This window comes from Drosophila miranda, chromosome XR (genome assembly GCF_003369915.1).
Source record: "Drosophila miranda strain MSH22 chromosome XR, D.miranda_PacBio2.1, whole genome shotgun sequence".
Classification (NCBI taxonomy): Eukaryota; Metazoa; Arthropoda; class Insecta; order Diptera; family Drosophilidae; genus Drosophila; species Drosophila miranda.
The window spans coordinates 12,275,187-12,302,870 of NC_046674.1; the positions used below are offsets into that span (position 1 = coordinate 12,275,187).

Sequence of the window (27,684 nt, forward strand, 5' to 3'; positions counted from 1 at the left end):
ATTTTGCGTAAAAAAGGGTTTTAGTGAAAATGGTCAAACAAAAAACAAGTAGCGAAATAGATCAATCAAGACAAACGAAAAAGGAAATTGCTCAATTTTGATATTCCATTGAATAATGCTGACTAACTAAATCTCTTACCAATGCCCACATAGTTTTATCCCATTGATGAATAAATTTTCTACAAGATTGGATAGTTTTTAATCCTTGCTTTTATTGTATTTATTGTAAAAAAAGGTTTAAACGAAAAAGTTCAACAAAAAAAGAGTCGCTATATTGCGTGTAAGCCGTAGTATATCCTTTGTATACCCTATTTTGTTAATGTTATATGAAAGTATAAATATTGATATGAAGATAAAACGTAACTAATAAAGACCTTTTCTCAAATTGAAATTTTTTAGACATATTCATGTATATGATGAGTGATGAGTATATGATCTCGATCCTGATACCTATTCCTGGTCTCTGCAAGAAGACAATAAGCTTTAAAATATCGTTGAAATATTGAAAATAATATTAAATAATATTGAATAATATTAAAATATATTGAAAATAAATTGTTTTTGCCTGGGATGACAAACATATTCACAATCCTATAACATCCATTTTCCCCAGGGTATGTGTGCATGGAATGGGACTCATTGTTGTCAGCCGGTTATGACGACTAAATCTTGGTTATTCTTACTTCCGTCGAATATTCCCAGCTATATAGATCTCTCAGTTTTGCCCAGATAATTTTATATAATTGCTGAAACAATTTTAATCTGGATTAACTACTTTTAAGTACTTGCATGTTTTTTGTTTTGACAAAAACACGATTTCAACAAAAATGTTCAATAGTCGCAGGTTGTGACGTCAATGTTGCTGGTATTTGCAGACTTTTTTCTTGTCAACCAGAGTGTCATTTGTATACCCTATTTCGTGAATATTATTCTATAAAGATACTGTTTTCCAACCTGCTTTCAAACGTAATTAGTAAAGACCTTGTCTTAGATTGCATTTTTTTGGTCTATTCATGCATTTGATTAGGTGTTTGCAAATAAATTCTGATCCCAGTACCAGTTCTTGGTCTCTGTAGACAGACGATGAGCTGCAAAATATCGTTTAAAACAGAGACTATCTAGTTTCTGCATTAATTAGAACCTGGAATGACACACATTTCCGCAATTCTATAACATCCATTCCCCAGGGTAATCCCATCACAGGAAATCCCAAAAAAGTCCCACCAAACTTAACCGCCAAATGGAAATTGTTTGAAAGTAAATGAGTGAAAAGGATTTAAATGCAATCTATTGAAATAAATGATACACGTAGGTACTATTTGAGAGAGCGAAAATAAAAAAACCGTGTGTATTAAGATATCTTTAAAAATGTAATTCAATAGATTGTGTGGGAAAATGTGTGTGAGCGTGTGTATAGTGTATATATAGTGCAATAGGGTGGCACAGAGCTTGCATTTATCTAAGTCCGTTATGTAAAAATTTCATTTGTAATTTGTAAAATGTACATGTACCTACCAACAGATGGCGCTGCTTGAGTAGTTGACATGTAGCCGAACTAACTACATTTTAACCTTCTTATTTCTCGAAGAGTATAGGGGTATGTTCGATTTGTGGTTAAAATGAATGTGTGTAACACCCCGAAGGAAGCGTTTCTGATCCCATAAAGTATATATATATTCTTGATCAGCAGCAATGGCCGAGTCGATGTAGCCATGTCTATCTGTCGGTCCTTCCTGGCGCCTAGTTTTCAGAGACCACAAGAGCTCCCACCACCTTACGCCCACACAAGGGAGGAAAATCTGTGGCATCCACAAGATCGGATCAGGAGTGAGATAAAACGGCTGGTGTAAATGTATATAAATGTATAAATGTTCTCAACGTTTCCGCTCGTTTTTTTTTAGCATTTAAAAAAAGCAACAAACTAATTAATTTGTATGCTAGCCAATAATTTATTGAATCATTTATTAGGTAAAATTATATGTTCTTTTAAAACTCTGCTAAAAGCAACAGAATATATTATCGAATTTTTTGTCTGTAACTTTGATATATAGAAACCTTAATTCATTTAAATATGAATCAATGCACTATTTATGCTTTTAGAGTAATCTTAAAGATTTAGATGATTTAATCTTGAAACTAAACATAAACTGAAGAGTGTTACCACGTTTTGCTCCCACGCCTCTTATGTGTATATTAGAGTAGGAGAAGCCCTTTATCATTTTGCGTTAATTTAGGATACCCAGCCATAAGAGCACATGTAAGCCCTAGCAAGAAATACGGGCCTGTGGATAATTAAAGGTCACTCAAAAGCAACCTCTCGCCTTTATTATACGGCTATCATGCCTACAACGACACAATAAATACAAAAATGTTGCTTAAGGATGAGCACGGCCCATCAAGCAACAATCCAACAGGCGATAAGAAAGTGCCCGGAAGAAGGACCTCTAGGATGATATGATCCTCCGCCTCCCCATATAATTGGAGCTCTGGCACCGCATTTATATAATACGTATACGACGAGTAATCGTTGTACTCGTACTCGAATCTTGTCTTTTTCTTGATGCGGCGTCACAGCCACCATCAACAGAGGCTGTGATTAGAGCCGCATCGTAGAAAACCCGCAGAACAGGTGCGTGGATGGAGGATGGGATGCCTGCTTCTATCTTTTATTATGGCTATTTCTTCGCACACAATCTTTTTAATATGCACTGCCGCCAGTGCAGCTACAATTTTCACTTTCCATTTTATTGGCAGCCCCGCAGGCCGCAGCAGCAGCAGCAGTAGCGACCGCAGGCAAACGTCAAATATTTGGCCAAAAAGAAATTGCACGGCTGCCAAAAGGTTTTTACGTCTGCCTGGCTTTCTTTTAATTAATTTTTCGGCTTTTTCTTGTGTGTGTGTGTATTTGTATGTGTGTGTGTGTGCCGCTGTTCGTGTCTCCAGCATTAGTTCTGGACGATGATGGCGCTCAAAAGCCAAGTCATGGCTGTCATATGCAGTTTGGCTCCAAGGCCCCACTGATGGTCGCCGTCTCCGTTGTCTGGCTGCCCAAAAACTAACTGTAAACCATTCACTTACTGACCTCTTTTTTACCGCTGCTGTTGCCGTTTCTGCTGCTGCTGCTGCTGTGCAGCCGCCTCCACCTCCACCTCCACTCAATTTTCTTTAATGCACGCGACTCTCCCGCCGCCATTGATCTGTACGTGTGTGTGTTTGTGTGTGTGACCCTTATTCGCAACGCCACTCAGGCGTAAAATTTATGGCTTTAAAGTCTACAAGTCTATAAACACAGCTTCCAGCTAGCAACGAGAGCTGCACTGCGGCGGCGGCGGCGGCGGCGGCGGCGGCACTGTGGCTGCACTTTCTACTGCAACTGCAACTGCAACCGCATCGGAATCGTGTGGATCGTGTCTATTGGAGAGGAGGAGCACAGCACCGCACTGCACCGCACAGCATGGAGCATGGGAGCATGGAGCGCGGACCATGGCGCATGGAGTGTGTGTGGTGTGGTGTGTGTTATAATTTCAAATGCGGTTCGCCTTTTTGGTTGCATTTGCTGCCACTTTTGGCAAATTAAATTTGTACGCAAAACCGATTAGGCAGCAGCGGCAGGCAACAACATGGCCAAGTTGTTATTTTAAATACCGACAACTCCATTTAATCAATATGCCATGATGCCATGGAACAAGGCGATAGCTTTAGCTTCAGCTTCTCCAGCATATGGGCTCCAGCTCCACCACCAGCTCCAGCTCCAGCACCAGCGCTGTGTAAGCGCTGTGTAAGCCAGCGTCGACTGCGCTGCCTTTCACTCATATAAATTTGTTGGCATTGCAAATTCGGTGCCATTCGTCGGCGCATTGTCAAACCTTTCTCTTCGTTTCGCTGGAGCCTGGACTACTACGACTCTACACTCTGCTGTGAGACCGAGACGCACTGGAAGCCAATTCGTGCAACAAAAGAAAAGAAGCAACAATAAGAACGTATAATTTTTTTGAATGTAAAAAATCGGATGTGCGCGTGTATGTGTCAGTGCCGTGCCAGAGAGTGTGTTCCATTCATTCATTGAAAACGTCAGCGCGAAGACAACAACAGCAACAGCAACAACTACAGCTACAACTACAACAATATATAATGCAATCGCCAGCGTCGTCGTCGCAGTAAGCTTCAGCAGAGGCCTACCTAGCATACAGTGGAGAGAAGAGCACAGCACAGCACAGAAAGAGCAGAGCAGCAGCAGCAGAAGCAGAAGCAGAAGCAGCAGCATCAGCGGCGCAGCGCAGAGATCACTTCATATGCGAATCTCAACGAGCGCGCATCAAAATCAAATTCAAACGGCAAAAGAGTAACGAACTATTCCCCGCCATAGAGGAGCAGCCGCATACAGGGGGAGGAAGCTGTGAAAAGAATTTTTTTTGTGTGCATAATAAAAAGCGATACGATCCAGAACGAACCAACGAACGAACGGACGGAACGGTGTTTAAAAGCATTCTCAAAGCGTAATTGAAATCAAATTAAAGGCCAAACCGTGCAAAAAGTAAGAGAAAAGGCCAGGCACAGGCGATAAAAAAGAAATTATGCTCCATTGTGCGATTGTATGACGAAAGAGAGAGAGAGAGGTCAAGTGCTTAGCTTAGCGCAAGAGGAGGAGCAGCAGCACTGCTCATCTAATAGCCAGAAGCTAGAGGAGGGAGGGGAATCAAAGGGGGAAGTAAATAGGCAACGAATGAACTCATAAAAGGGCCAGACCCCAGACCCCAGAGCACAGCTGTGGTGACCACAAGAGAGAGACACAAGAAGACTACCGTTAATTCGATCGTTGAAAGAGAGTCATCGAGCGACAAAGCAACATCATCAGTAGCAGCAGCAGCAACAGCAGCAGCATCAGCATAAGCATCAGCGCCCTCCCGCAGTAGCAGTAGCAGTAGCAGATTCTGCGGTAATCTTGCACCAGTTTAAGAGGCGTCTTGTGGCGTGTGGTTTGTGCAGCATAGACATCATAGGAGGTGGAGACCTCGGACGAGGAAAACTTTCTTCATTTCAACGCGAGTCAAAGTCGTGTCGTGTCGTGATCCGCTGCCGCCGTCGCATAGCTGGTAGTGAACTTGAGAGTGTCTCAAACAGCAGCCACTACAACAACAGTTGCTACTATTTCAATTGTTAACGAGCGAAAGCGCCGTAGTCACGCACACGTCGTTGGATCAGCAGCAGCATAGCCAGAGCCAGACAGCAGCAGCAGCAGGAAAGTGCAGTCGACAGTGAAAATGTACCAGCCCCAGAGACAGACAAGGCCCCAGGCCCAGAGCCAGAGCCAGGCCCAAAGCCAGAGCCAGCTCTATCCCCAGTTAAGGCTTAAGCGCCAGCTGTTTGGCGCACTGCTGGCCATGTTAATGTTGGCGGCATCCACCACTAATGGTAAGTCATACGCTACACTGCAGGAAAAGTGGTTTCCCCCCAAAAGAGCCTCAAAACAGTCCCCGGATCTAGTTAGACCCACAGCTGTGCTGTGCTGTGCTGTGTTAGATGTCTGGTAGAAAGGCCGTCGTAGCGTCGTCAGAGCAGCTACTAATTTCTAAGGTACGGAGTGCGGAAAGTGCCTCAAAGTGAATGTAAACTGGCACACATCGCAGAGGCAACGCAACCCAAAACACCCAAGCACTTCCCTCTGTGGCCGCTCTTCGCCCCTCCGTATAGACCACGCACAACATGCTCGTAAATATTTTCGTGCACAATTTGTCCAACATTCAAATAAATTCATTAAAGGCATGCTCCGACACACAGAGGAGGAGGAGTAGGGAGGCAAATCAGGGGGAAATGAAATGCTGGCCGCACGAACAGTGGAAAAAAGCGGAAAATTGCCTCCTCTGCAGAGGGCCCTTGTAAAGAGGGTTCATTTAGAATCGACTCGACCCCTCGAACCGCAGTGGACCGCAGAGCGGAGCCCAAGTGATTTGCCTGAGGCTCGACATGATCGTTTCTTCGATTAATTGATATCAGTATTTCATCAGAATTGATGGGTGAAAGATCAATTAGCCGGAGAATGTGATTTGAATGAATGAAGCAGCTGGCTGGGATGGTGCCTGATCAATTGCGAAATCACTTGAAGAGTGATTCATGGGGATGGCATGGGTATGGTTCTTCCATTGATCAGAGTTTGGTCTGCACACAGCTTTCCACTGTGCCACTGTGTCCATGATGTGGGGCAGCAGCAGAGCTCACATATCATGTCTCTCGCCAGAGTCCATGTCCATGCCACCAACAGCAGCAGCAGCAGCAGCACAAGCCTCGGCCCAGGGCAGTGCAATGCAATGCGTTGGTTGGTGGCTTTTTCCACTTTTGAAAATTATACGGTGTGTGCTTCGGTCTTTTTTTTTGCAATTGATGGCATCCGATAGTGCGGAGGACGAGGAGCTGCAGCAGCAGGAGAATGGGAATGAGATTGAAATGGGTATGGAATGGGTAGGGAATGTAGTAGAGCATGGGATTGGGGGTCGCATAGTTTTAATGCGAAATGAAGGAATGTCTGCCCCGTAGATCGTTTATATCTGCATTAATTCCTTAACGCCGCTTAATTTTCTCCAGCTTTAATGGCTTCGGAGGCTACTCTGCCCGTCCGTCCACCCGTCCACCCGTCCACTCGTTCATCCATCCATTAAGCGGGGAATGCTGCTGTGCTGCGTTTCTTTGAATGCTGAAATGTTGAAATTCTCATCTCAAACAAATTGGAATAATGAACGTGGGTTCAATTATCGCAGCCAAACAATCGTGGCAGCCCCAAAGAGCGCTAATAGATTTTCTACTTTGTGTGGCAGAGTGTCTTCGTCTTCGTCTCCGCCTCTGTCCCCGTCCCCGTCTCCGGTGTGCCTGCCCCCAGTGTGTATGTGTGTGGGCATCGTATCTGTGAGTGCTTCCTCTGTACCAAAACTGGAGGCGGCATCGTCGTTGCCGTCGCTTTCTTTGCAAACAAAACCAACGAAGCCACATCCGACCAAAGACAACAGAAACATTCGGTGCGGTCCGAGACCAAGTCCGATCTCATAGTCGAACCGGGGGCCGGAGGCAATTAGTGTGAAAATTTCACTTGCAGTTTTTAGCACAGATTAAGCTTACGATTTCTGGCTGGGATTAGCATGAACACAATTATAGATGGAGGTCGTTGATAGTACGGGGTATTTCCTTTCCTCCTACCCCAGCTTCCTATCCCCCAGCCCACACAATCCCGTCTAAATTTCCATTGTACTTCCATATTGTACTTGGAATCGACTCGAAAGATGGCTAACATTTGCCATTTCCCATTTTTCGTTTGTCGTTTGCCGTTAGCGAAGAAGAACCCCCGCTCCACAACGGCAATGGCTATAGAGCAACTCCATAAACTCCCAAATTATTCCGGTTAATGGGGGGTTACATGAGTCGGTCATGCGATCAGTGAGCTGTAGAGTGATGACAGAGGCAGAGGCAGAGGCAGGGGGAGCGACAGCGGCAGCGGCAGCGGAGGAAGAGTAAGAGTTCAGCTAGACAGTGGGTCACAAACTGCGCAAAATGTTCTTCAGGCTGGAACTAATCTCAAATTTGTATGCCGCGCAATGCCTCTTCCGCACGCATCTTCCAAAGCCAGCGACTACTCGTAGGGGAGCAAGGGAAAGTTGATCGATGTTGGGATACCCTTTAGATGCTTGAAATGGTTAATAAATCTCTCTCATATTTCCCCCTAGGCGCCGTCACAGACTCCCCCATTAAGATCATCAAGCTGCCTGCCCAGGCGCCTGTCATACGATACCGCAGTGCCGATGCCTTGCCAGATTCGCTGCTAATCAACTACCGCCAGGATGCCCAGCCGGAACTGTCGTCCACCCTGATGCAGGCCCCAGGAGCAGCAGCGGCCGCCCTCGAGAGTCTGCTGCGCGAGGAGACCGAACAGCAGCAGCAGGCGCAGATGGGCAGGCAGAACCGGGCCAGTAGCTCGTCCAACAGCTGTCCGAGATCGTGTCCGCCCAGTCTGACGGTTGGAGCCGAACCGGTGTGCGGCAGCGATGGCCTGATCTACGCGAATCTCTGCGAGCTGCGGAAGAAGACGTGCGCCCGCAATGGTGTGTCGCTGGTGAAGGACGTGCGGGATGGCTGTGAGCGGTCCAAGGGCTCCGAGTGCAAGCACCGCTGCAGCACGGAGAAGGATCCTGTGTGTGGAACCGACGGGCGCACCTATCTCAATCGCTGCATGCTGCGGGTGCAGTCTTGCCGTGTGGGCCTGGCCGCCGTGAAGCTCTCGCATGTGGGTCCTTGCAGCAACACGAGCGCCATCCGGGAATCCTGTCCCGTGGACTGCAACAGCGCCCCCAAGGACGGACCCATCTGTGCTTCCGACGGCAACGTGTACAACTCCACCTGCGAGATGAAGCTTCATACGTGCGGTCAGGGCGTGGTGAAGACTAGTCGCAAGCACTGCCAGTCGACGAGGATGTGCCGCGAGTCCTGCTGGCGCGTGGCCAGGCCCACTTGCGGCTCCGACGGACGCCTCTATGCCAGCCCCTGCAAGATGCGCTCCTCCAACTGCGGGAAGCACGTGTTCGAGGTGCCCCTCTCGTTCTGCATGCCCCAGGAGCGGCACGGCAGTGCTGCGGACGCCTGTCCCACCGAGTGTCCCAAGGCCGAGGCAGATTCCCCCTCCCAGTATGTGTGTGGCAGCGATGGCAACATCTACTCGTCCCTGTGCGAGCTCAAGATGCTCAACTGCGGGTAACTCTTGCACTAATCCTTTAAAACTTTCCCATTCTAATGGAGAAATTCGTTCCCTTCTCTTGTGTCAGACCACAGCGCAAGTCCATTCAGAAGATGAGCATGGACAAGTGCAAGAACCGGCTGATTCGCTGCAAGCAGCTGCCGCCCTGCAAGGACTTCAACAATCTGTTTGGCTCCATCTTCAGCTCGAGGCGGAACGACAAGCTGTGCGGGACAGACGCCAAGACCTACAACAACGAATGCGAGCTGGCCCATGCCACCTGCCTGTGAGTGCATTCCATACCTTCAGCCAGTATTCCCCTCAGTTCCATAATCCCAACGACTTCTTGCAGACGCGGCGTTAACCTGGCCCACATTGGTCCCTGCACGGATCTGAACACGCCTAGCAAGGATTGCGGGGACGCCTGCACCCGCGCGGACCTCGAACAGCAGCCGGTGTGCGGCTCCGATGGCAACACCTTTGCCTCGATGTGCGAGTTCAAGCGGCGCACCTGCAACCTCCGCGTGGTGGCCGTTTCCTTGAAGAACTGCGCCCTGACTGCCGACTGTGACTCGGACTGCGATGCCCAGCCCCCGAATTTCGTGTGCGGATCGGACAACAAGTTCTACAAGTCAGAGTGTCACATGCGGAAGGAGAACTGCGGCAAGCATGTGTTTGTGGTACCCCTCAAGCGCTGCCTGGCTGCCTTTCAGTTCAAGGGATGTGCCCGCATTTGTCCCAGGGAATTCGAGCCCGTCTGCGGCAGCGACAACAAGACATATCTGAACGACTGCTTCCTGGACATTGAGAATTGTCGCACCAATAGCACGGTGGATGTGCATCACTATGGCGCCTGTGGACGCCCCGAGGCGCCCTCCACTAACTTCCTCTATTAAGGGGAGCATCGTGGCGCCTTCTTTTCACTTGGCATTTAATATTTGTAGGCTATAGTCTTGTATTGTATTTTTTTTTAAAGCGATATTTATTGAGTTTTGAATTAAACCCCCGAACGAACTTACGAGCTTACGGGCGAACGGAATGCACTGGAATCCTGGCCAGACCACGTTTAGGCGGAGTCATCGAAGAGCTTGCTCAGCATGGCATTGATCTCGTGCGGCCTGTACTTTACGTATTTGACGGGACTCTTGCTGAATTGCACGGCGGCATACCTGACGAGAAAGTCAAGAGCAAAACATGAGATAAGTCCTTACTATATGTATCGATCCGTGACTTACATCTCGAAGAAGCGATTGTATTTCGGCAGTATGTGCTCCACATTGTCACGCTTGATGCCCTCGCGCAGTATCACATCGGGTATGGAGATGCCCCGCTGAATCTTGCAGGCCTCCTCAAAGTCTTTGTTAAAGTTCTGACAAGAGATTCAACAGTTTATAGAGCAGCAGCAGCAGCAGCAGCAGCAGCAGGATATATATACATACAGAAAATCTCTCCTTGAGCACACTGCGATCCTTGTCCTTGACTTTGCCGGCCACTGGCTTGGGCAGCTCGTCCAGGGAGTAGATACCCTGCAGCATCTTGGACCAGGTCTTCTGATAGCTGGCCTTCAGTTCGCGTATCATTTCCAGATAGCTATGCTCGCAATCCGGCTCCGCCAGAGTGACCAAATCGATGAGGTTCGAGCGCTGCAGGGACTTCAGGATATAGTGGATGTTGTTGAGGCGAAAGAGATGCTTGGTGGCCTGATCGTTGTACTGCTCGCACTTGTTCATAATCGAAAGATTCAGTTCCGCCAGAGCTTTCTCTGCAAAAACAGGAAATAGAGAATAGAATATATATTTCCTTTTCCACTCACTTATGTAAATGGCCAGCAGAGCCTTGTTGCGCTCCTCGCCAGGCAGGGCTTTCTTCATCAGTATGGTGTCCAGCTGCGTGGAGTATAGAACATCTTGGGCCAGTATGGAGCCAATCACATCGAAGTGCTCATACAAATGCTCGATAAACCAGATGGTGTTGGAGGTCAGCTCGTGAACGGTGGCATCTTTTGGCACATTGCTCTGGCCCACGATGTTTGTGCTGGACTCGCCCTTGACCACGTCCAGGAAATGCTCCAAGGCCTTGGCCCCCGTATGCTGTAGTTTATTGAGCACCTTAGTGAGCTGTTCACGCTGCGCGGGATCGTAAGTGCGCTCAATGTCCGGCTGCAGTAGGATGACGCGCTTTAGGGCTGAGAATATTCCCAGTGCCGAGGTCCACTCCTTACGGGAGATGCAGCGCATTATGCGCTGGGTAATGGCCTCTGCATCCTTGACCACCAGTTCGATGGCATTGTAGGCGAGCCTAGCAAAGACCTCGTTGTGCTTCGACTGCGGTATAATGTCGTGCATAATGGCTCGCTCCCAGTTGAGCAGCCGCTGCAGGCCCAGCAGCATGACCAGGTACTTGTCCAGCTCCTGGTCCCCATCGAGCAGGTCCTCGGAGGTCAAGTGATCTGAATGGGAGGAAGCCTTCTTAATGGAGAATCCAGTCGATTGCTCAATGGTTTGTGTTGCCCGCAGATACAGCTTATTGGCCTTCCTCTCGAAACTGCAGGGTATTGTGAAATTAGATAAACTCTTGGAATGAATGGGATGGGTATCACGTATTACATTTGCTGTAGTCGCGCTGAGGTGTTCTTCTTCGGCTCCGCTTGGCGTCCGCTATGGCGAGGTCTCTGGAATAAGTTTGAAAATCAACTTGTTTATTGGACAAAGGAAACGCACAAATTAATGTTCATTCTCTGATTGTTTAAATACAGATATATTTTTTTATTTATTTTGGGAGTACATAAAACACATTTAAAAATCTTAAGCTAAAGTTTGAGATCCGCCAGCGATCCCTTAGAGGGCTTTTATAACGTCTAGAATGCGAGTGCAATCCTCATCGGCGGACAGGCCAATGTTTTTTAAATCGTCCCTCTCCATGGAGGCAAAATCGACCAGATCAATGTGAGCCCTCTCGAAGTTATCCACATATTTCTCCAGACCAACATGCACGAGGAGTTGTTTCACATTGGCCCCATGATTGAACACGTACGAGTGATTGGAGGCTATCATGGAGCGACGACGAGATTCGCGGCACAATGAGGTCTCAATATTCGAGTCGTCGGAGAGGGTATCCGAACTGCTGTTGCTCTTACGCTCCCGCTCGGCGCCATCTTCCTGCTTCTTGGATAGAAGGATGACTGGAGCTGCGACCTCCGTTCGGTGCATATGATGCAAATATTTCTTGATCGGAGGCTTGTTGAAGGGCTTCCCCAGCATGGTCTTTGCGGAAAGCTGCATGGTATTCATACTCTGGATGGGCGACATGTTGGGCGATCGGAAAGCGCCAGAGATCGGAGTGGAACAACGCACATTCGATGTGTTCACATTCAGGTGGTTCCACCTCATCGTGGGAGTGAGATTAAAGTTGAATTTGGTTTTGTGCGTTGGTGTGCGGCATTCCTCCATTTTTTTTTTCACAATTTAATTTAATGACAATTACACTTGGACAATGAAACGCAAGAACGCGCTAATAAAATGGCAATGGCGGCGCGCAATAGCATTCGGAAACTTTTTCGAAGTAGTCCCGTTGCACGAAATGTCAAATAACGCAGAGTTGCATTCGGTTTCGGTACTCACCAAAGCTTCGTGGCCCCAGCTGTTGCTCTTCTGATGATCTTTAAGCAGCTGCAGCGAGCGCAGCACCACATCCCCCCTCTCCGTGGCATAGATGTGGGTGTACTCCCGCATGTTTTGTTCTAGCCAGTGCGAAATCGTGAATAACTCCTCGCGGGTGGTCTGCGACAACTGGCGAAATGAGGTGTACTCATCGCTGGATGAGTCATCTTCAATGTAGATGAGGTCCAGCAGCTCCACTGGCTTTAGTGGGGCACTGTGCTTCTTCAGCAGCATGCTGTAGTGCTGGTTCAGGCCCTCGCAGCCGGTGTTGAAGAGACTGGTGACATTTTCCAGCTCCACACTTTGCGAGTTGTTGTGCAAAAAGTAGTCCATGGCGGCGCGCAGCTTAGCCAGCGCCTCCAGAAACACGGATATATTTCCTTCCAGTGGCCCCTGGTGTATAAGCTGGCACACCTCCTGGGAGACATCGTAGTGGGACAGCACGCTCTCCAGGCAGTTGAGTGTAGCCTCTAGGTCTGAAAAGAGGCGGTGACCAATTAAGTATATGTGTCTTCGATATTTCCGTAGGCCTTACTTTGCTGTCGCTTCTGAAGTTGCTCTGTTTCCTGATATACTGGCAATATAGTTTGCTCTAGATTTCCCAGGCGCTTCTCAAAGATTGTAAGAATGCTGGACATTTGCGTGGAGAGATCATGATACTTGTCCACTCGGTCTTTCAGCAGGGCCAAATTTGTTGCTTCCTGTAAAAATCCGCTTTAGTGGGTGCATCATTATATGACAACAGTTCTTACCTTCTCTAATTTGTTGTGCGCCTGCAAGGAACTGTCCAGATTGTTCATTTTACAGCAAAAGAAGCTAATTATAGCTAAAATATTGTTAAAATGTACGAAAAACACTTGTAAATCCAGCGATAGCGGTTTTATACTAGACTATCGCTTATCGATAGTCGAAAGTGTTGAAAAGTGCATTTTTTTCTTGTTGTCATGGAAGCGCAGCTTGTAAACAAATCAAGAAAAATATTTTTTTTATTAGTACTATGCAGCTCCAGTAAAATAGGACTATTTTTTGCTGTGCAAAAATGCGTGGCGTCCTCAAATGGTTGGAGCGCATAGAGTTCCCAAGTACCAAAGATGGCGAGACCAGGTAGTGTATTTACAGCATAACAGCCTGTTGCTCGCACTGAGAAAGCCCGTTCTTGCAGCGTACACAGCGTTTGCTACGCCCCGGATGGCAGCCAATTGGTGGTTGCCGCCGGCGATCGTTTGCTCATCTATAATCCCAGCGATGGATCACTCCTGAATACGCTGAAGGCGCACAAAGACACGGTGAACTGTGTGGCGTATTCACGCGATGGCAAACGCTTTGCCAGCGGAGCCTCCGACAAAATGGTCATTGTATGGTCGCCGCAACTGGAAGGGCTACTTAAGTACTCGTAAGTGGTGGAAATGCTAATGATTTCATTGGGAGAATACTCTAAAGATATGGATTTCCATACAGGCACGGCGATTCCATTCAATGCATGAGCTTCAATCCCGTCTCGCACCATTTGGCCTCCTGTTCGATGTCCGATTTTGCCTTCTGGTCGGCGGATCAGAAGGCTGTGCAAAAGTACAAAATATCAGCTCGCGTAAATGGCTGCTCTTGGACAAACGATGGCCAGTACCTCATCATGGGCTTAGCCAATGGCACAATCTCCATACGAAACAAGTTGGGCGAGGAGAAGGGCCGCATCGATCGGCCGGGTGGGCCGAACAGCAACGTTTTCAGTGTACAATGTTGCCCAGCGGCCGGGCCAGGTAGTGTGGACACTATTGCCGTGGTAGACTGGAGCCAAACACTCTCATTCCATACGCTCAGCGGTCAAATGATAGGCAAGGAGCGAACCCTGGGCTTTGATCCCCTTTGTCTACAATACTTTCCAAACGGAGAGTTCTGTTTGGTCGGCGGTTGCACGGGCGGCCTTTATTTCTTCACTCGCGAGGGGATACGATTGGGAACTTTGGGCGACAGTTTCGACACGTGGATATGGTCCGTGGCGCTGCATCCGAACGGGCAGTCCTACACCATTGGCTGCCAGGATGGAACGCTGGCCTGCTTCAACATAGCCTCGAGTACAGTGCACGCCCTCTACAGAGAACGATACGCCTTTCGAGAGAACATGTGCGATGTGATCATTCAGCATCTGATCTCTGGCCAAAAGGTGCGCATCAAGTGCCGGGATCTCGTCCAGAAAATAGCCATCTATCGCAATCGGCTGGCAGTGCAGCTGCCAGAGCGAGTGGTTCTGTACGAGCTGAGCTCTGGGGAGGATCAACCAATGCACTACAAAGTCAGGGAGAAGATTCAACAGAAGTTTGACTGCAGCCTGCTGGTGGTCTGCGGTCGCCACATTGTCCTGTGCCAGGAGAAGCGCCTGCAGTGCCTGGACTTCATTGGCATCCTGCAACGAGAATGGATAATGGATTCCTTCATACGATATATCAAGGTGACTGGCGGCCCAGTCGGCCGTGAAGGCCTGATGGTGGGCTTGAAGAATGGTCAAGTATTTCGTATCTTTCTCAACAACTCGCTGCCCCTGCTGATCACGACAGCCGTCTCAGCGGTCCGTTGCTTGGACATCAATGCCAAACGTAGCAAAATCGCTGTGGTGGATGATGTTGGCCGTCTGGTGGTGCGGGATATTGTCAACGACACCATACTCTATCAGGACACTGGTGTGAACAGCGTCACCTGGAACACCCATCTCGATACCATGCTCTGCTACACTCATACCACGGGTGGCCTAAGTGTGAGAGTCGGAAATTTGCCGCCTCGAGCCCCGCAGAATATGCACGGCGTGGTGGTGGGTCTGTGTGGGGCCACTGCTTTCTGTCTGCGCGGAAATATAATGCACAACACTCCACTGGCCTTGGGCTCCACCATGTGGCAATTCATTGAGGCAGGCCTGTTTGAGTAAGTTTGCTCATCGTTCGGAATGAATGACCATTTCGAATGCAATCTCTATCGTTCCAGGGAAGCCTACCAGGTGGCCTGCTTGGGAGTGACCACCGGCGACTGGGAGGGACTGGCCCAATCGGCCCTGGAAGCCCTGCATATCAATATAGCCCGCGATGCGTATGTCAAGGTGAGGAATCTGCCGTGGCTCAAGCTGATCAGCGAACTGCGGGACCAACAGCAACGTTCGGCAGTGCCCAAAGAGGTGCTTTTGGGCGAAAACTGTGCCTTTGCTGGGAAATTCAAGGAAGCCGCTCGCTTGTTTCTCAAATGTGGACAGTCGCCACGGGCTCTCGAGATGTACACCGATTTGCGCATGTTCGATCTGGCCCAGGAGTATCTTAGAGATGGCACTGAGCAGGAAAAGAAGGAACTTGTGCGCAAGCGAGCGGAATGGGCCTATTCCGTGAAGGAGCCGCGAGCTGCTGCCGAGCTCCTGCTTTCGGCTGGCGAGAATCAAAAGGCCATCGATATTGTGGCCGAACAGGGATGGGCGGATGTGTGAGTAGATCCTGGCGTTGATAGATCCTTGCCTGCATACTGAATTGCTTGCTTTAGTCTCTACGATATCGGACGTCGCCTCAGCCTCAGCGATCGCGATGCCTTGGAATCGGTGGCGCAGAATTTGAAGACTCTAAAAGCCCTGCCCCTGGCTGCTGAAATATTCAAGAAGCTCGGGGACGAGGCTCAGGTGGTGCAGTTGCACGTAGAGGTTCGTGACTGGCCGGAGGCGTTTCGTCTGGCGGAATCGTTGTCCGAGCTCCTGCCCACGGTGCACTACCAGCATGGCCAATGGCTGGCCGAAACGGATCAGTTTATAGAGGCACATCAGGGTGAGTTTTCTCCCCAATTGAAGCGGCAATTCGATGTCTTACTTTTCGTTTATTTTGCTAGCATATCTGAAGGCAGGACGGACCAAGGAAGCCAATCGCTTGCTGAAGCAGTTGAGCATCACGGCCATCGTGGAGGAGCGATATCTAGATGCGAGCTACTTTTACTGGCTACTGGCCAAGCAATCTCTGGACATTTACCATGCAAAGGAGTAGGTTACTATTATTATTACTATTGGCGCGCTACGAACGACTGTTAATTTATATTTTTTTGTAAACAGTGAACAGAATCCAATCGATCATAATCTGGCCGAATACAGAAATCATTTGCGCATTGCCAAGGTGTACTATGCCTATGCCGTGATCTACAGCTACATGAAGGAACCCTTCACCACTCACTCGCCCGTCAGTCTGTTCAACGTCAGCCGCTTCATACTTAATGAGGTGGAGCACAAGGGCGTGCCCAAGGGTGTGAGCATGTTGTAAGCCATAGCATTGATCCCCATTGATTGAGGCCACAGGCTCATCTGTTATACCCTTTTCCAGCTCTGTTCTGTTTACCTTGGCCAAGCAGGCGAAGTTCCTGCAGGCCAACAAATTGTGTTTGCTGATCAACAAGCGACTGCAGTCACTCAAACCACCGGCCGGAGTTCAAGAGCAGATTGATGTAAGTTGCGAGACCCAGAAAATCGATTTCGAATATGAATAAAACTCAAATTTGAATTTCCAGCTAAATTTCCTAAACAGCAAGGCATGCAAAAGTGGCTTCAATGATCCCGAGGAGCTGCTGCCTCTGTGCTACAAGTGCTCTAACTACAGTCAACATTTAAACAGCAATTGCTGCCCGACCTGCAGGCAGGACTACATATTCTCGTTTGTTTCATTTGGTATGTGATTCTGCATTCCAGCAAGGCATGGTCTTTACTAACTTAACTCTTTGCCCCGTAGAAATCCTACCCCTAGTACAATTCTATCCCGAAGTGGATATATCGGATGCCGAGGCCGAGCGTTTGCTACTGGCCCCGGCCAAGCATGTGGAGGATTCAGATCCCTTCAACGAAGATGTGGCCAGTGCTTTGCCCTTGAGCTTGGATCGGAATGGCCTGCGTGCCATAGATCCAAATCATGTGCTGATACTCAAGCGACAGGGCAAGAACGTACGAAATGTCTACTATCGCAATATTTTGCCCGATCTACAAGTCACCTATTGCCCACAGTGTCTGCTGGTAATTTTCTATATTATCTATAGTAAATATATGATGAAATAAAACTGATTCATTTGCAGCTCTTCTATGCCGAGGACTTTGAGCTGCAGGTGCTACAAAAGGGATACTGTCCGTTTTGTCACACATCCTCGGATAAGTTGATGGAAGACTTTTGAGAATGTACTACACGTTCGTTCATAGATATAAGATATAATTTCCGTCCAAAATTGTACAAATAGGAACACATACGAGTACAAGCAATTTCAATTGACCTTACGCCCACGTTTCTTCCTGATACCGTCGCTGCTTGAGCATCAGATCCACATAATCGCCCTGGCCGTCAAGGATCTCGATAAATGCCTCTCGAACTGCCTTGGGCATGTTATTGGAGTTGCCCGCCACATAGATATATGCATTCTGCTCCTTGATTAGTTGCGCCAAATGATGGCCATTTTTCAGAATCTGATGCTGGACATAGGCCTTCCTATCCTCGTCCCGAGAGAAGGCATAATGAACCTCCACAAGTTTGTCTTTAGTCCAGGCTTCGAAGTCTTCCTGAAAATGAAAATCTGCAGCCTTATTGCGGCAGCCAAAGAATACAACAAGTGGACCAATACGGGATCCTTTCGACTGGGCATGCAATCGGTTCTGAATGATGCTGCGGAAGGGAGCAATTCCGGTGCCTGGTCCAACCATAATCAGGGGAATTGCCAGATCCTGGGGCCACACCATTGTGCCTTTCTTGACAATGCCACAGACCTCCACTCCCGGCCTTAAGTGTTTCAGCCAGTTGGAGCACAGGCCCAGACGCGGTGTGTGCAAAATAGTCTTGTACTGGACGACGGCCACGAGCAAGTCTAGCGTGGAAGAGGATGCATCCGAAGCTATTGAGAAACTGCGCGGTTGAATCAGTGGCATCATCTCAAAGAGCTGCGATAGCGTCAGCGTGGAAGTGGCATGCCGGAAATCCTGCAAAGCCTCAATTAGATTGCGCCGTGGACGATTCACATAGGCCACCAGATCATCAATGGCTTCGGCGGAGCAGAACTCGGCGAGTTTCTCGCTCTCCATCTCATCGCTGCAATTGTGGCCCAACACTTCGAAGAATCGTTGTCTCGGCTTGGCGCTCAAGTCCCAGACATATTTGGCTGCCTGGACAAGGGTTATGGGCGCGGCAAAGGCCCTGGGCAATGGCATGTCCGGATAAGTAGCCAGCACCTCCACTGCAGTGGTCTCATCGAAGTTCAGTCTGTGTTCCCTTAGCAGCTCGAAAAATGTATTCACCGCTTCATCGCTGTTTTGGGGCTGCAAGTCAAGTACATCGCCAGGCTCCCAGCTGAGATATTCACTCAAGGATTCGAGCCTCAAGAAGCGCACATCCTGAAAGTGACTCTCTGCTGTTGTCCTCATGTTGTCTTTCAGTTTGAAGCTGTGACACTTTTGTTTCTGCGTCCAGGCAAGGTTCTCCAGCCTCACAATCAGGGGCACAGAGCCAGGAAGCTCTTTTACAAGCCACTTGCTCACAGTCTTGTTAGCCCCGTTCTGTTTGCTTTCGTCTATGCCAAGAATAGACTTTAGTGACGTCCAGAGGTCCCTTGTCCAGGTGAGGGATACACCCAAATGGCCATAGTCGTGCTGATCGTCGCACAACCCCAGCGGACACACAGAGGTGGCTCCCAGGTTCAGCAGCCGCTTGCATAGCTTCTTGGCAGCGTAATTGAACTTTGGATAGCTGGAGTCTCCGAGGCCCAGGCACGCGAACTGTAGTCCCTGCAAAGATTGGGCCGGTAAACTTCGTTTCAGCAAGAATCGCCAGGCCTGCTTCATGTTATCCGGCTCTATACCGTCCCCAGTGGTGGCCACCACGAACACAACCAGCCGCTCTTCGATGAGCTGCTGCATGTCGTAGTCCTCGAAGGATAGAACGGGGCCATGGAACCCCAGTGGACGCGATTCCCGCCATATTTGCTCAGCCACGTCCTGGGCAGTACCGGTTTGGCTGCCGTAAAGAACTAATAGCCTCATGGTGGACAATTTTGATTTTCTGAGCCGATAAAATTGTTTATTACCAATAGGAGAAGTGTGACCGCGGACTCATTGATAAAACATACCGTTTTAGAAATATACCAAAATATACCGTCTTATTTTAGAAATATACCGTAAATATACTGACGAAACAAAAAAAAAACATGATGGTAATCGGTCATATTGCTGAAGACGATAGGAAAACAAAACAAAATACAACAAACCAAAAACGAATCAAAGATCAAAAACAGAAAATAGTAAGTTAGATTGCAAAAACTTTACCAAAAACTTTACAAAACTTTACACGTAGCGAGGAGGCGCACTGAAATGGCTTCATTCCTCAACGTTGGCGCTCTTGGAAGTGTTTTCTATTGTTGATATGTCTGCTTAAATCTTTTTAACACGTTCCAAAAAAAAGGGAGCATTTAAAATTATTACCATTATAGTATTATATAATTATACGAAACCACATTTGCTTTGATTTCTTCGTAGAAAAAATGTCGGCTCCAGATAGGGTCCCAGCAGATACACGGGACCCAGGTGACAGTGCCGCCGACACGGTTTTCTGCACGGTGTGTGCTGCCCCCTTCCAGAATTTGACGGATTGCTCGGCCCACGAGTTGCAGAAGCACAAGAACACAAAAAACACGAAAAAAAAATTGCGGCAAAAACTCAACGCCCTATCCAAGCAGTTCGCCAGCGATCAAACCCAAAGCGAGCGCAGCAAGCTGCAGGAGGCTCTTGACAAGACCAGTGACGGCCAGTACCTGGAGACAATATTGAATCTTTATAAAGCTGACTCGATACGCCTGAATTGTACTTTCAACCACGTGCGCAACTGCTTTGAAAAGGAAGAGGCTCTACAAGTGAAAGTATTTCCCTTTGGCTCGCTGGTTACCGGATTGGCTTTAGATGGTGAGTGGGGGTGTACATTTGGAGGATGTTTCGCCTGCTAGAATAATTATTCCTCTGGCTTCGTCTAGACAGCGACATTGACTTGTATCTGGAGTCTACGAATGATCAGTTATCTTGCCCAAAGCGGCTCTTCAACAAAGTACTGCGGCTTCTGCACCGTTCGATATGCTTTACCGATGTCACAAACATTCGACATGCCCGGGTGCCCATTATTAGCTGCAAGCATCAATTGACAGGCCTCCACATCGACATCAATATGTCCTATCCGAACAGCACATACAATTCTCGCTTTATCAGCGAGCTGATGAAACGCGACGACAAATTGCACAAGCTCGCTCTGTTCCTGAAAATCTGGGGAAAAAAAATTAAAGTCGTTCGAATGGGCGGCTTGAATAGCTACTGTCTGCTCAGCGTACTTCTGGTTAACCTTCAAGTGCGCCACTTGCTGCCGTCCATCAAGGAGCTGCAGACTCGTACCGAACCCATCAATGTAAACGGAGTTAATTACGCGTACAGCCTTGAGCTGGTGCCGCCACTACCTGCCCAGATGTCCGCGCTTGAGTTAATCGGCGACTTCTTTGCATTCTGTACAAGCATAGACTTCGAGACGACCCTTTTGTCGCCGTTTCTAGGCTGCGCCGTAGACAAGGTCGCTACGTTGGCCACACCGGGCGGCTATCCCCAGTACGAGGAACAATTAGCTGCAATTCAGGATGCGGTCGGCGAAGCACCTGAAAAATTTCATATGGATCGCACAGTTTGCGTTCAAGATCCCTTTGAGCTGCAGCGTAATGTCGCAAGAAATATATCTCAGACAGATTTCCTCTACATAAGACAATGCATGGTTATGGCCGCACAGGCATTTAAAAATCCGGAGCTACTGGCAAATCCAAAGAAACTTTATGATTACCTTCTATTCGGCCTGGCCGAAAAAATTGTGGCGGATAAGTCATTGAATTGGCCAACGCCAGCCAAGAAGTCCAAGGGTAATGCAATTCCCACCGAACAGCAAATAGAAAAAGTAAAAGTACTAGTTCCGACAGAACAGCATCCAGAAATGACTGAAACAGAAAACGTCGAAGATCTGTCAAGAGTTAGTTGGGTTGTCCCGACGTGCGTCCCTGAAAAAAAGCGCACGCATTTGATCTTTCCCAGCAAGAATGACCTCAAGAGCTTGCGCTCTGTAGTTTTCAGCGAATACATTGAACACAACCGAACAATATATTACTACTGGCTGCTCTGCTATGTGGATACCATAAAGAATGTCTTGACGGAGATCTTTTCCCTTGACCTGGAACTAGAGGAATCAAATGAGCCCTGCTATTACAAGTGGCTGATCAGGGGCACCGTGGACACCTGGACAGGTCGAGTCGGTAAGCTACTGCCAGGTCAGCCTGGCCAGTACTTCGATATTCATAAGCAGCAGACTGTGGAGATGCTAAAGACGAGAAGCGGAAATCCACAGCAATCAGTAAGTTTAATGGGCTACTTTGCTATGCGAGCCACCGAAGACTACCAGAAATTGGAATTGTGTGTGGAAGCGTGCCCTGGGCATTACAATGAAATGCAGCGCTTTGGATCCATCACAAAGCTCTTCAAGGCGCTTAAGGATCTCCTGTCGAAGTACACTTTCCAGGAAAAGCTGCTAAAATGGGACATTAACAGTGTGGGATCAGTGGCCACATATTCTGAGAATATGTACACTAGTACAAAATAAAACCATTTACCTCCAATATACATACGTACCTACAGTAACCCTACAGTAAGGGTAAACATTGCTAATTTTGGTGAACATGTTCAATAGTTCTTTTTTAGTAAGTGAGTTTGTATAGTTTCCCTATACTTTCGAAATAGCGACATACTTAATTTTTTCACTCACTCTTGAGAAACACAAAACTACTACTACAGATGTGGTAGTAGACCATATTGACACTCTCCTTTAATAAAGGAAATTCGACTATTAACAAAAAGTAACAAAAGTACAGCCACTAGACCTACCAATACATAAACATTATACGAGTATTCATAGCTACTTACAAATAAAGTTTGGCAAAAGTTTTCTTAGAGCATAATACAGGAGACTCTCATATATATGTATGTACAAGGGGAACTAGGACTAGCTTAAGCATCTATGTACAGGTTTATTGTAATACCAGATTCAAATCTGTTTAACGGCACTTGGGGCTATCTTGGCTAACCTCTTTTCCTATCCTATCCTGTTTTCTTTTTCCGGCAAAAGCAATACTTTTTGGCAGCCGAATCCATAATGCAGTCCGACTCGCCAATGTACGCGTTGAGGCGACTAACGGACCCAGTCACCGTCATGCTGTCGTCTGTCTGATTGTGCCGCACCGTGGCCTCGAACAAGGCATTGCTGGGCGTTGTGACAAAGGTCAGGCGAACCGTTCGCGAATTCTCCGGATCAAGGGCATTCCGGTGTGCCTGATACGCCGACTGGACGGAGGCCAAGGAGAGCGGCACACAGAGCTTCGAAACCGATCCGTTTCGGAACCCGTATACAAACGCATTGATGTGGGCGACAACGCGTAGCGCCATGTGTCGCGTCTGCTTGGAGTTGGTCGATATTTTGTAATACGACCAGCATGTGCACCAGTGATCCTCAATGCCCACATCCGTACAGGAGCGTTGCTCCGGGACGGGCCACAGGACGCTCTGGCACTGTGGGCAGGAAGGGGCTGATCCTAGCGACTCCAGACTATTCGTTCGCCCGGACAGGGTGAGTATGTGCTTCAGTGTCATGTGCAGATCGTAGGGCGTAGTCAGACGATTGCGATTTAGGCGCAGAGCTTCAGCAATCTTTGGATGTGCCCGCCTTAGATGGGTTGGCAGCCATATGAACATCGCGGGCAGTCGTTCCTCCAGATGCCCCGACCAGGTGGTCCGTGTGGGTCCGAAGCGCACGCCATGATCGCTGAAGAACACCACCACACTGTTGTCCATCGTCCCCTGGCGCACCAGACGCTCCAGATAGCGTACCATGTACGCATCCATGCTGCTGGTCTGCGAGATGTCGCTGTGGCTGTGCGTGTTGGTCCAAAAGAAGCCGAAGTAAGTGTCGTTGAGGAAGCGACGCGTGAACTCCATGGCGTAGTCATACACATGCTCCGCGGCCGTCTCATAGCCCAGACAATGAGGAAGGCCCATGACTATGGTGCGGTCCAGCTTGTCCTCTGCAGCGGACAGATATGGACGTAGATAGTAGTCCACTGGGGGCTTTACGAAACCCTTTTTGAGATAGTTGAATGTGTTGATCTTTGTGGCGTCCTCCCCGTAGGCTGTCACATAGCCGTGCTTCTCGTACAGGTTCCAGATGAAGGTACACTTTTCCAGGCCACCCACCTCATAAGGAGAGCAAGCCTTTTTCGCACTCTGAAGATCGTAGCCGGTGGCAAGGGCCATGATGTTTGGAAAAGTGTTGTCGTCCACCTACCGGGAAGGAGAGACAAGGAGAGGGAGTCCTGTATACCGAGTGGAACGACAGCTAAATAGTAGATATTACCTTGTTGTAGCCCGCCAGCTCAAACCATTTGTTGTCATATAAATACTGCGCTGTCTTGGGCATGGCCCGGATAAGATTAGCCCGAGATATGCTGTCGATGCCTAGCATCAGCACACTGAGCGGCCGCAGTTTCTTCTTCTTCTCCACCCGGTCTTTCAGCCGCTGCTGCACGGCCTCCTTAATGGGTATCGTGGTATGTCCATTGATATAGATCTGCTCTCCATCCGAAGTGCACTTCACTATGATTGCCTCCACCGTGTTGGGCAGCACTATCTTGAATATGAAGCGGTGGCACTTGGAATAAGCCACCTCCGTCTCATTGACCCGTATCACCTCCATGTAGCAGCAATTAATCGAAGTGCCCACTTTGTATCCACCGAAGGCTGTCGCATTGACGCTGAGGACATAGCTCCGGGAGAGTTCGTTGAATTTCACGTTAGTGAGGGGCGGCAGTTTCTTGCAGGGCACGTACTTGGCGCGCTTGAAGAAGCGCATCACCTCCGGTTTGTACGGATCGACCTCTTTGATCTTGCAGGAATTGCTGTACACGAGGAAGCCTTCCGGCACAAAATTAATATTTTCATTATCTTTAACCAGATCGACAAAGGATACTGGACAGGATATACGAAATATATAACATAAAGGCGGGACCAATCAAGACGATAGGAAAACAAAAAAAATCAAAACACAAGATAAAGAAGCAACAAAAACACATGCGGATAAGCCACTCACCATCCATGCCAGGAACTTCGGAATAATGACGGACCGTGTAATAGTTATCGTTATGCAGGGCATCCAGGTCCAGGACATTCACCCACTCCGGCCGACCGATGAGGAAGTAGCAGAATATTAAAGTCACTAAAAGTCCCAGGAGCGATTTCCTGCGCAGCAGGCAGCTCCAGGGCAGCGACCGGGACTGGGTCAGGTGGAGCATCCCCCTTGAACCCTTGGCCATATGCACGACCAGCTTCTCCGTCTCTGAGCTGTCGCATCGTTCCAGAAGTATGCGTTTGTCAGCCATAGCATTTAGTTGTCTCCCACACGAATACTTAATACTTAATTGTGGCTACAAAAAGTACATGTTTGTGTCCCAATATCCAGTGACAGTTAAGGGAATGATAAAATTATAGAATGTCTTACCTATGGAATGATTTTTGTTTTAAAGCTGCTTTTTCTTATCTATCCAGCCGTTGCGGAATCCGACACTAAAACGAATTTGAAATTGCTGACAAATGGGTTTCTTTACTCGGCAAATTAATGCACTACACTGCCGGCGGCAGAGCACTTAATCGAGCATCTGGGAATCGGTCTACAGATAGATACGCTACTGATTCCAATTCCAATTACTCATGAATGAATTTAATGAGATTTACATTTGTTTGTTTATATGTTTATTATTTACAAAATCGGAACACTTGAAAACCATACACATCTACGCCGATGCATGCATATGCTCTGCATTGTTTTTGGTAGACACGAGAAGTCGAGTCTCCTAGAACGAATTGTCAGCCAAGAGGGGAATATAAATAAAATCGTCCGTTGTTAACCTTGGCTGGGGCCGAATGAGGGAAAATGAAATTAATCGAATATTGCAGTGTCCGCTAAGCTGCATCGAAAGCGAAACATCATCAGCGGACCGAACCCGACGGCGACTCGTTCGCGAGTGTGACGTACCCCCCAAACCATCGGCATGGGAATGGGGAAACGATGGTTGGATGGTTGCTTGGATGGGCGCTGTGGTGCTTTGGTGATGTAGTGCTGGTGTCCGCCATGTATTGTGCTGTGCTTTGGCACTGCCTTTGGGTTCGGCATCCATCGATCACGAAGCGCTTCGGCGCTCATTAGTTTTTCATTTTTGCATTATCGTGTTATATCATTGTTGAGATATAATTTGGGTTTGTTACATGATGAATCTTACAGCTGTCCAAATATAATTATACACATTTTTTTCTAACATCTTCCTCTTTTTCATCACGACTTTTTGCCCGGTACTCGAAAGGTATAGGGGTATATTATATTTGTGGTTAAAGTGGACGTGTGTAACATCCAGAAGGGAGCGTTTTCGACCGCATAAAGTATATATATTCTTGATCAGCATCAAAAGCCGAGTAGATACGAAAAAGCGCATAATCATAGAGGATGACCATATCTAGAATTTTAGCCATTTATTGGTGTGAGATTAGAAAGAAACCCAAACAGTTCGACCGATTTGTATGAATTTTGGAAAAAAATCAATTCGCCCTCTTGCGAATAGCGTATAAATTAATAATATATATATAATTGTATAAATTACATAAAAAGTGAGTACCGGGTATAAAGTAGAGCCGCGGCCCTTGCCGCTCGTTGATTTATAGCTTGGACCACAGTAACAGGCGGGCAAAGCAGTTTTCAGGGTGTCCCCTGATAAAATAATAATAATCTCGCTTAGGAGCGACCTTCGGTTGGATTTGTGGACCACATAGTTCTGCGGGCAGCGATAATGCTGCCCTCTATTTATTTATTTATGAGTCTTAGTTCTCTTAGAATTGTATTTGATTTGAGGAAAAAACCGGAAGTAACGATATCGTGACAATGGCTTTCGTTCCCTTACATCAAACTCATATCAAACAACTCTCCCTTATAATAGGTTCCAGAAAAGAAATCTGCCTAAAAGAATTATCCGAGAGTGCAGTCCGAAAATGGCAACTAGAATACAATATACATACGTACGTATTCTAAGCGAACTGTTTCCCCACTGAAAATTGTTTGCCTAAAGAACTTTCACTGTATCCGAAGAGATTCATATGAAATCTCACTTTTATGTATGACACTCCGCAGAAGCGTGGAAACGTTGCTCTATTTCGCACCTTTGACTAATTTAATTGTCACTTTGTGACGACTGTGGACAGAATACTTCTCCGTTCCGAATGAGAGCATTGTATAGCCACAGCTTCAATCGTTTAGCGAATGCTTGAGAAGTGTCCCATTATAAAAACTATCATCATTCTCGCGTATAATAGCTTTTAACGACTGCATGCTTGTGCATCTAGAAAATGAATAAGGTTTTGAATTTGAATGATGTATGCAGTTGAGTTAGCTTTTGAGGGACATACAAAATATATATATAATGGATATTCAGAATGGAGAATGGGTGAAGGGCGAATGACGTGCATTGGGTGGACCTCCAAAGTACGCGTACGAACAATGCGATTCTGTGCCTGTGTATGGGTCGAGGACACTTTGGGGCACACACATATACACACTCACAAACACACACTGAGAAAAAAACAAGCCCTGGGGGGAGACTATGTCAAGTTCCATTGAGGCGGATCACAGCGTTGCAGCGTCAGCGTAAAAATTGCAATCATTTGGTAGCACACAAAAGATACAGAGACAGATACAGATACGGATACGGATACACACACACACACACTTGGAGAACTTTTCCGTCTTTTCCTCGTACATTTTGTCGACACTGTGATTCAGGGGAGTAGGGGATGGGATTCGAGATTCATCCAATTTTCAGTAACTTGCACTCACTTGGGCTCATCGCTGTATTGATTGCAGCAAATATTTATACTATTGGTAGTGTGAAATGTAGTGAGCTTAGATTGGAGATGCGTGGCGGGACGGTTGCGCCGCGTTGTCCTGCTCCTTCTGCCTGGCGCATGGATAATACTGCAGTTCGCCGCGTCGCCTGAAAGTATGCAATGTTTATTTGCCAATTGCCTCGCAGTTTGACACTCACTGAGACTGCGCAGACCCGAGATGTTCGCTCGCAAATAAATGTGTTTGGCACGTGCTGCAAACGAGACTAGCGTAGGTATTTTACGCTTCCCTTTCGCCTCTCTATCATTTACGCATTTGCATTCTCCCTCCTCCA

At 47.7% G+C, this 27,684-nt stretch overlaps 7 protein-coding genes across 13 annotated transcripts; 3 read left to right on the forward strand and 4 right to left on the reverse strand.

The window, feature by feature from the left end:
* Positions 1–384: 384 nt before the first annotated feature.
* Positions 385–13,260, reverse strand: LOC108151863 (exocyst complex component 7). 2 transcript variants are annotated; one of them, XM_017280751.2, is made up of 9 exons: positions 13,125–13,260; positions 12,908–13,073; positions 12,334–12,848; positions 11,320–11,384; positions 10,527–11,257; positions 10,153–10,475; positions 9,949–10,082; positions 9,733–9,882; positions 385–463 (listed from the first exon to the last, which is right to left on the reverse strand). In XM_017280751.2, the coding sequence occupies exons 1-8, from the start codon at positions 13,170–13,172 to the stop codon at positions 9,780–9,782; spliced, it is 2,085 nt and encodes a 694-aa protein (XP_017136240.1). In that variant the 5' UTR covers positions 13,173–13,260; the 3' UTR covers positions 385–463; positions 9,733–9,779. The 2 variants fall into 2 exon arrangements, with proteins under 2 accessions (XP_017136240.1, XP_017136239.1); XM_017280750.2 differs by lacking the exon at positions 385–463 and having other exon boundaries at positions 9,678–9,882.
* Positions 3,844–9,727, forward strand: LOC108151864 (agrin). Its single transcript, XM_017280753.2, has 4 exons — positions 3,844–5,412; positions 7,710–8,730; positions 8,802–8,999; positions 9,066–9,727. Exons 1-4 carry the CDS (start codon positions 5,262–5,264, stop codon positions 9,607–9,609), a joined length of 1,914 nt encoding a protein of 637 aa, XP_017136242.1. The 5' UTR covers positions 3,844–5,261; the 3' UTR covers positions 9,610–9,727.
* Positions 11,443–12,258, reverse strand: LOC108151866 (protein matrimony). The gene has a single exon (XM_017280755.2). The coding sequence runs from the start codon at positions 12,160–12,162 to the stop codon at positions 11,551–11,553; it is 612 nt and encodes a 203-aa protein (XP_017136244.1). The 5' UTR covers positions 12,163–12,258; the 3' UTR covers positions 11,443–11,550.
* A 37-nt stretch (positions 13,261–13,297) lies between the features above and the next one.
* On the forward strand, positions 13,298–17,633 carry LOC108151862 (intraflagellar transport protein 122 homolog). The gene is made up of 11 exons (XM_017280749.2): positions 13,298–13,476; positions 13,535–13,765; positions 13,831–15,285; positions 15,346–15,828; positions 15,886–16,160; positions 16,222–16,369; positions 16,439–16,639; positions 16,704–16,824; positions 16,888–17,044; positions 17,106–17,383; positions 17,443–17,633. The coding sequence occupies exons 1-11, from the start codon at positions 13,412–13,414 to the stop codon at positions 17,536–17,538; spliced, it is 3,510 nt and encodes a 1,169-aa protein (XP_017136238.1). The 5' UTR covers positions 13,298–13,411; the 3' UTR covers positions 17,539–17,633.
* On the reverse strand, positions 17,557–19,461 carry LOC108151865 (NADPH-dependent diflavin oxidoreductase 1). The gene has a single exon (XM_017280754.2). The coding sequence runs from the start codon at positions 19,385–19,387 to the stop codon at positions 17,636–17,638; it is 1,752 nt and encodes a 583-aa protein (XP_017136243.1). The 5' UTR covers positions 19,388–19,461; the 3' UTR covers positions 17,557–17,635.
* Positions 19,462–19,553: 92 nt separating this feature from the next.
* On the forward strand, positions 19,554–22,374 carry LOC108152698 (terminal uridylyltransferase Tailor). Its single transcript, XM_017282210.2, has 3 exons — positions 19,554–19,644; positions 19,880–20,302; positions 20,371–22,374. The coding sequence occupies exons 2-3, from the start codon at positions 19,885–19,887 to the stop codon at positions 22,017–22,019; spliced, it is 2,067 nt and encodes a 688-aa protein (XP_017137699.1). The 5' UTR covers positions 19,554–19,644; positions 19,880–19,884; the 3' UTR covers positions 22,020–22,374.
* Positions 22,220–27,483, reverse strand: LOC108152696. Of its 6 annotated transcripts, none has more exons than XM_017282204.2 (5): positions 27,342–27,483; positions 24,963–25,027; positions 24,555–24,888; positions 23,823–24,433; positions 22,220–23,749 (listed from the first exon to the last, which is right to left on the reverse strand). In XM_017282204.2, exons 3-5 carry the CDS (start codon positions 24,841–24,843, stop codon positions 22,514–22,516), a joined length of 2,136 nt encoding a protein of 711 aa, XP_017137693.1. In that variant the 5' UTR covers positions 24,844–24,888; positions 24,963–25,027; positions 27,342–27,483; the 3' UTR covers positions 22,220–22,513. The 6 variants fall into 6 exon arrangements, with proteins under 6 accessions (XP_017137693.1, XP_017137696.1, XP_017137695.1 ...); XM_017282207.2 differs by lacking the exon at positions 27,342–27,483 and adding an exon at positions 26,669–26,828; XM_017282206.2 differs by lacking the exon at positions 27,342–27,483 and adding an exon at positions 25,370–25,989.
* Positions 27,484–27,684: the final 201 nt, after the last annotated feature.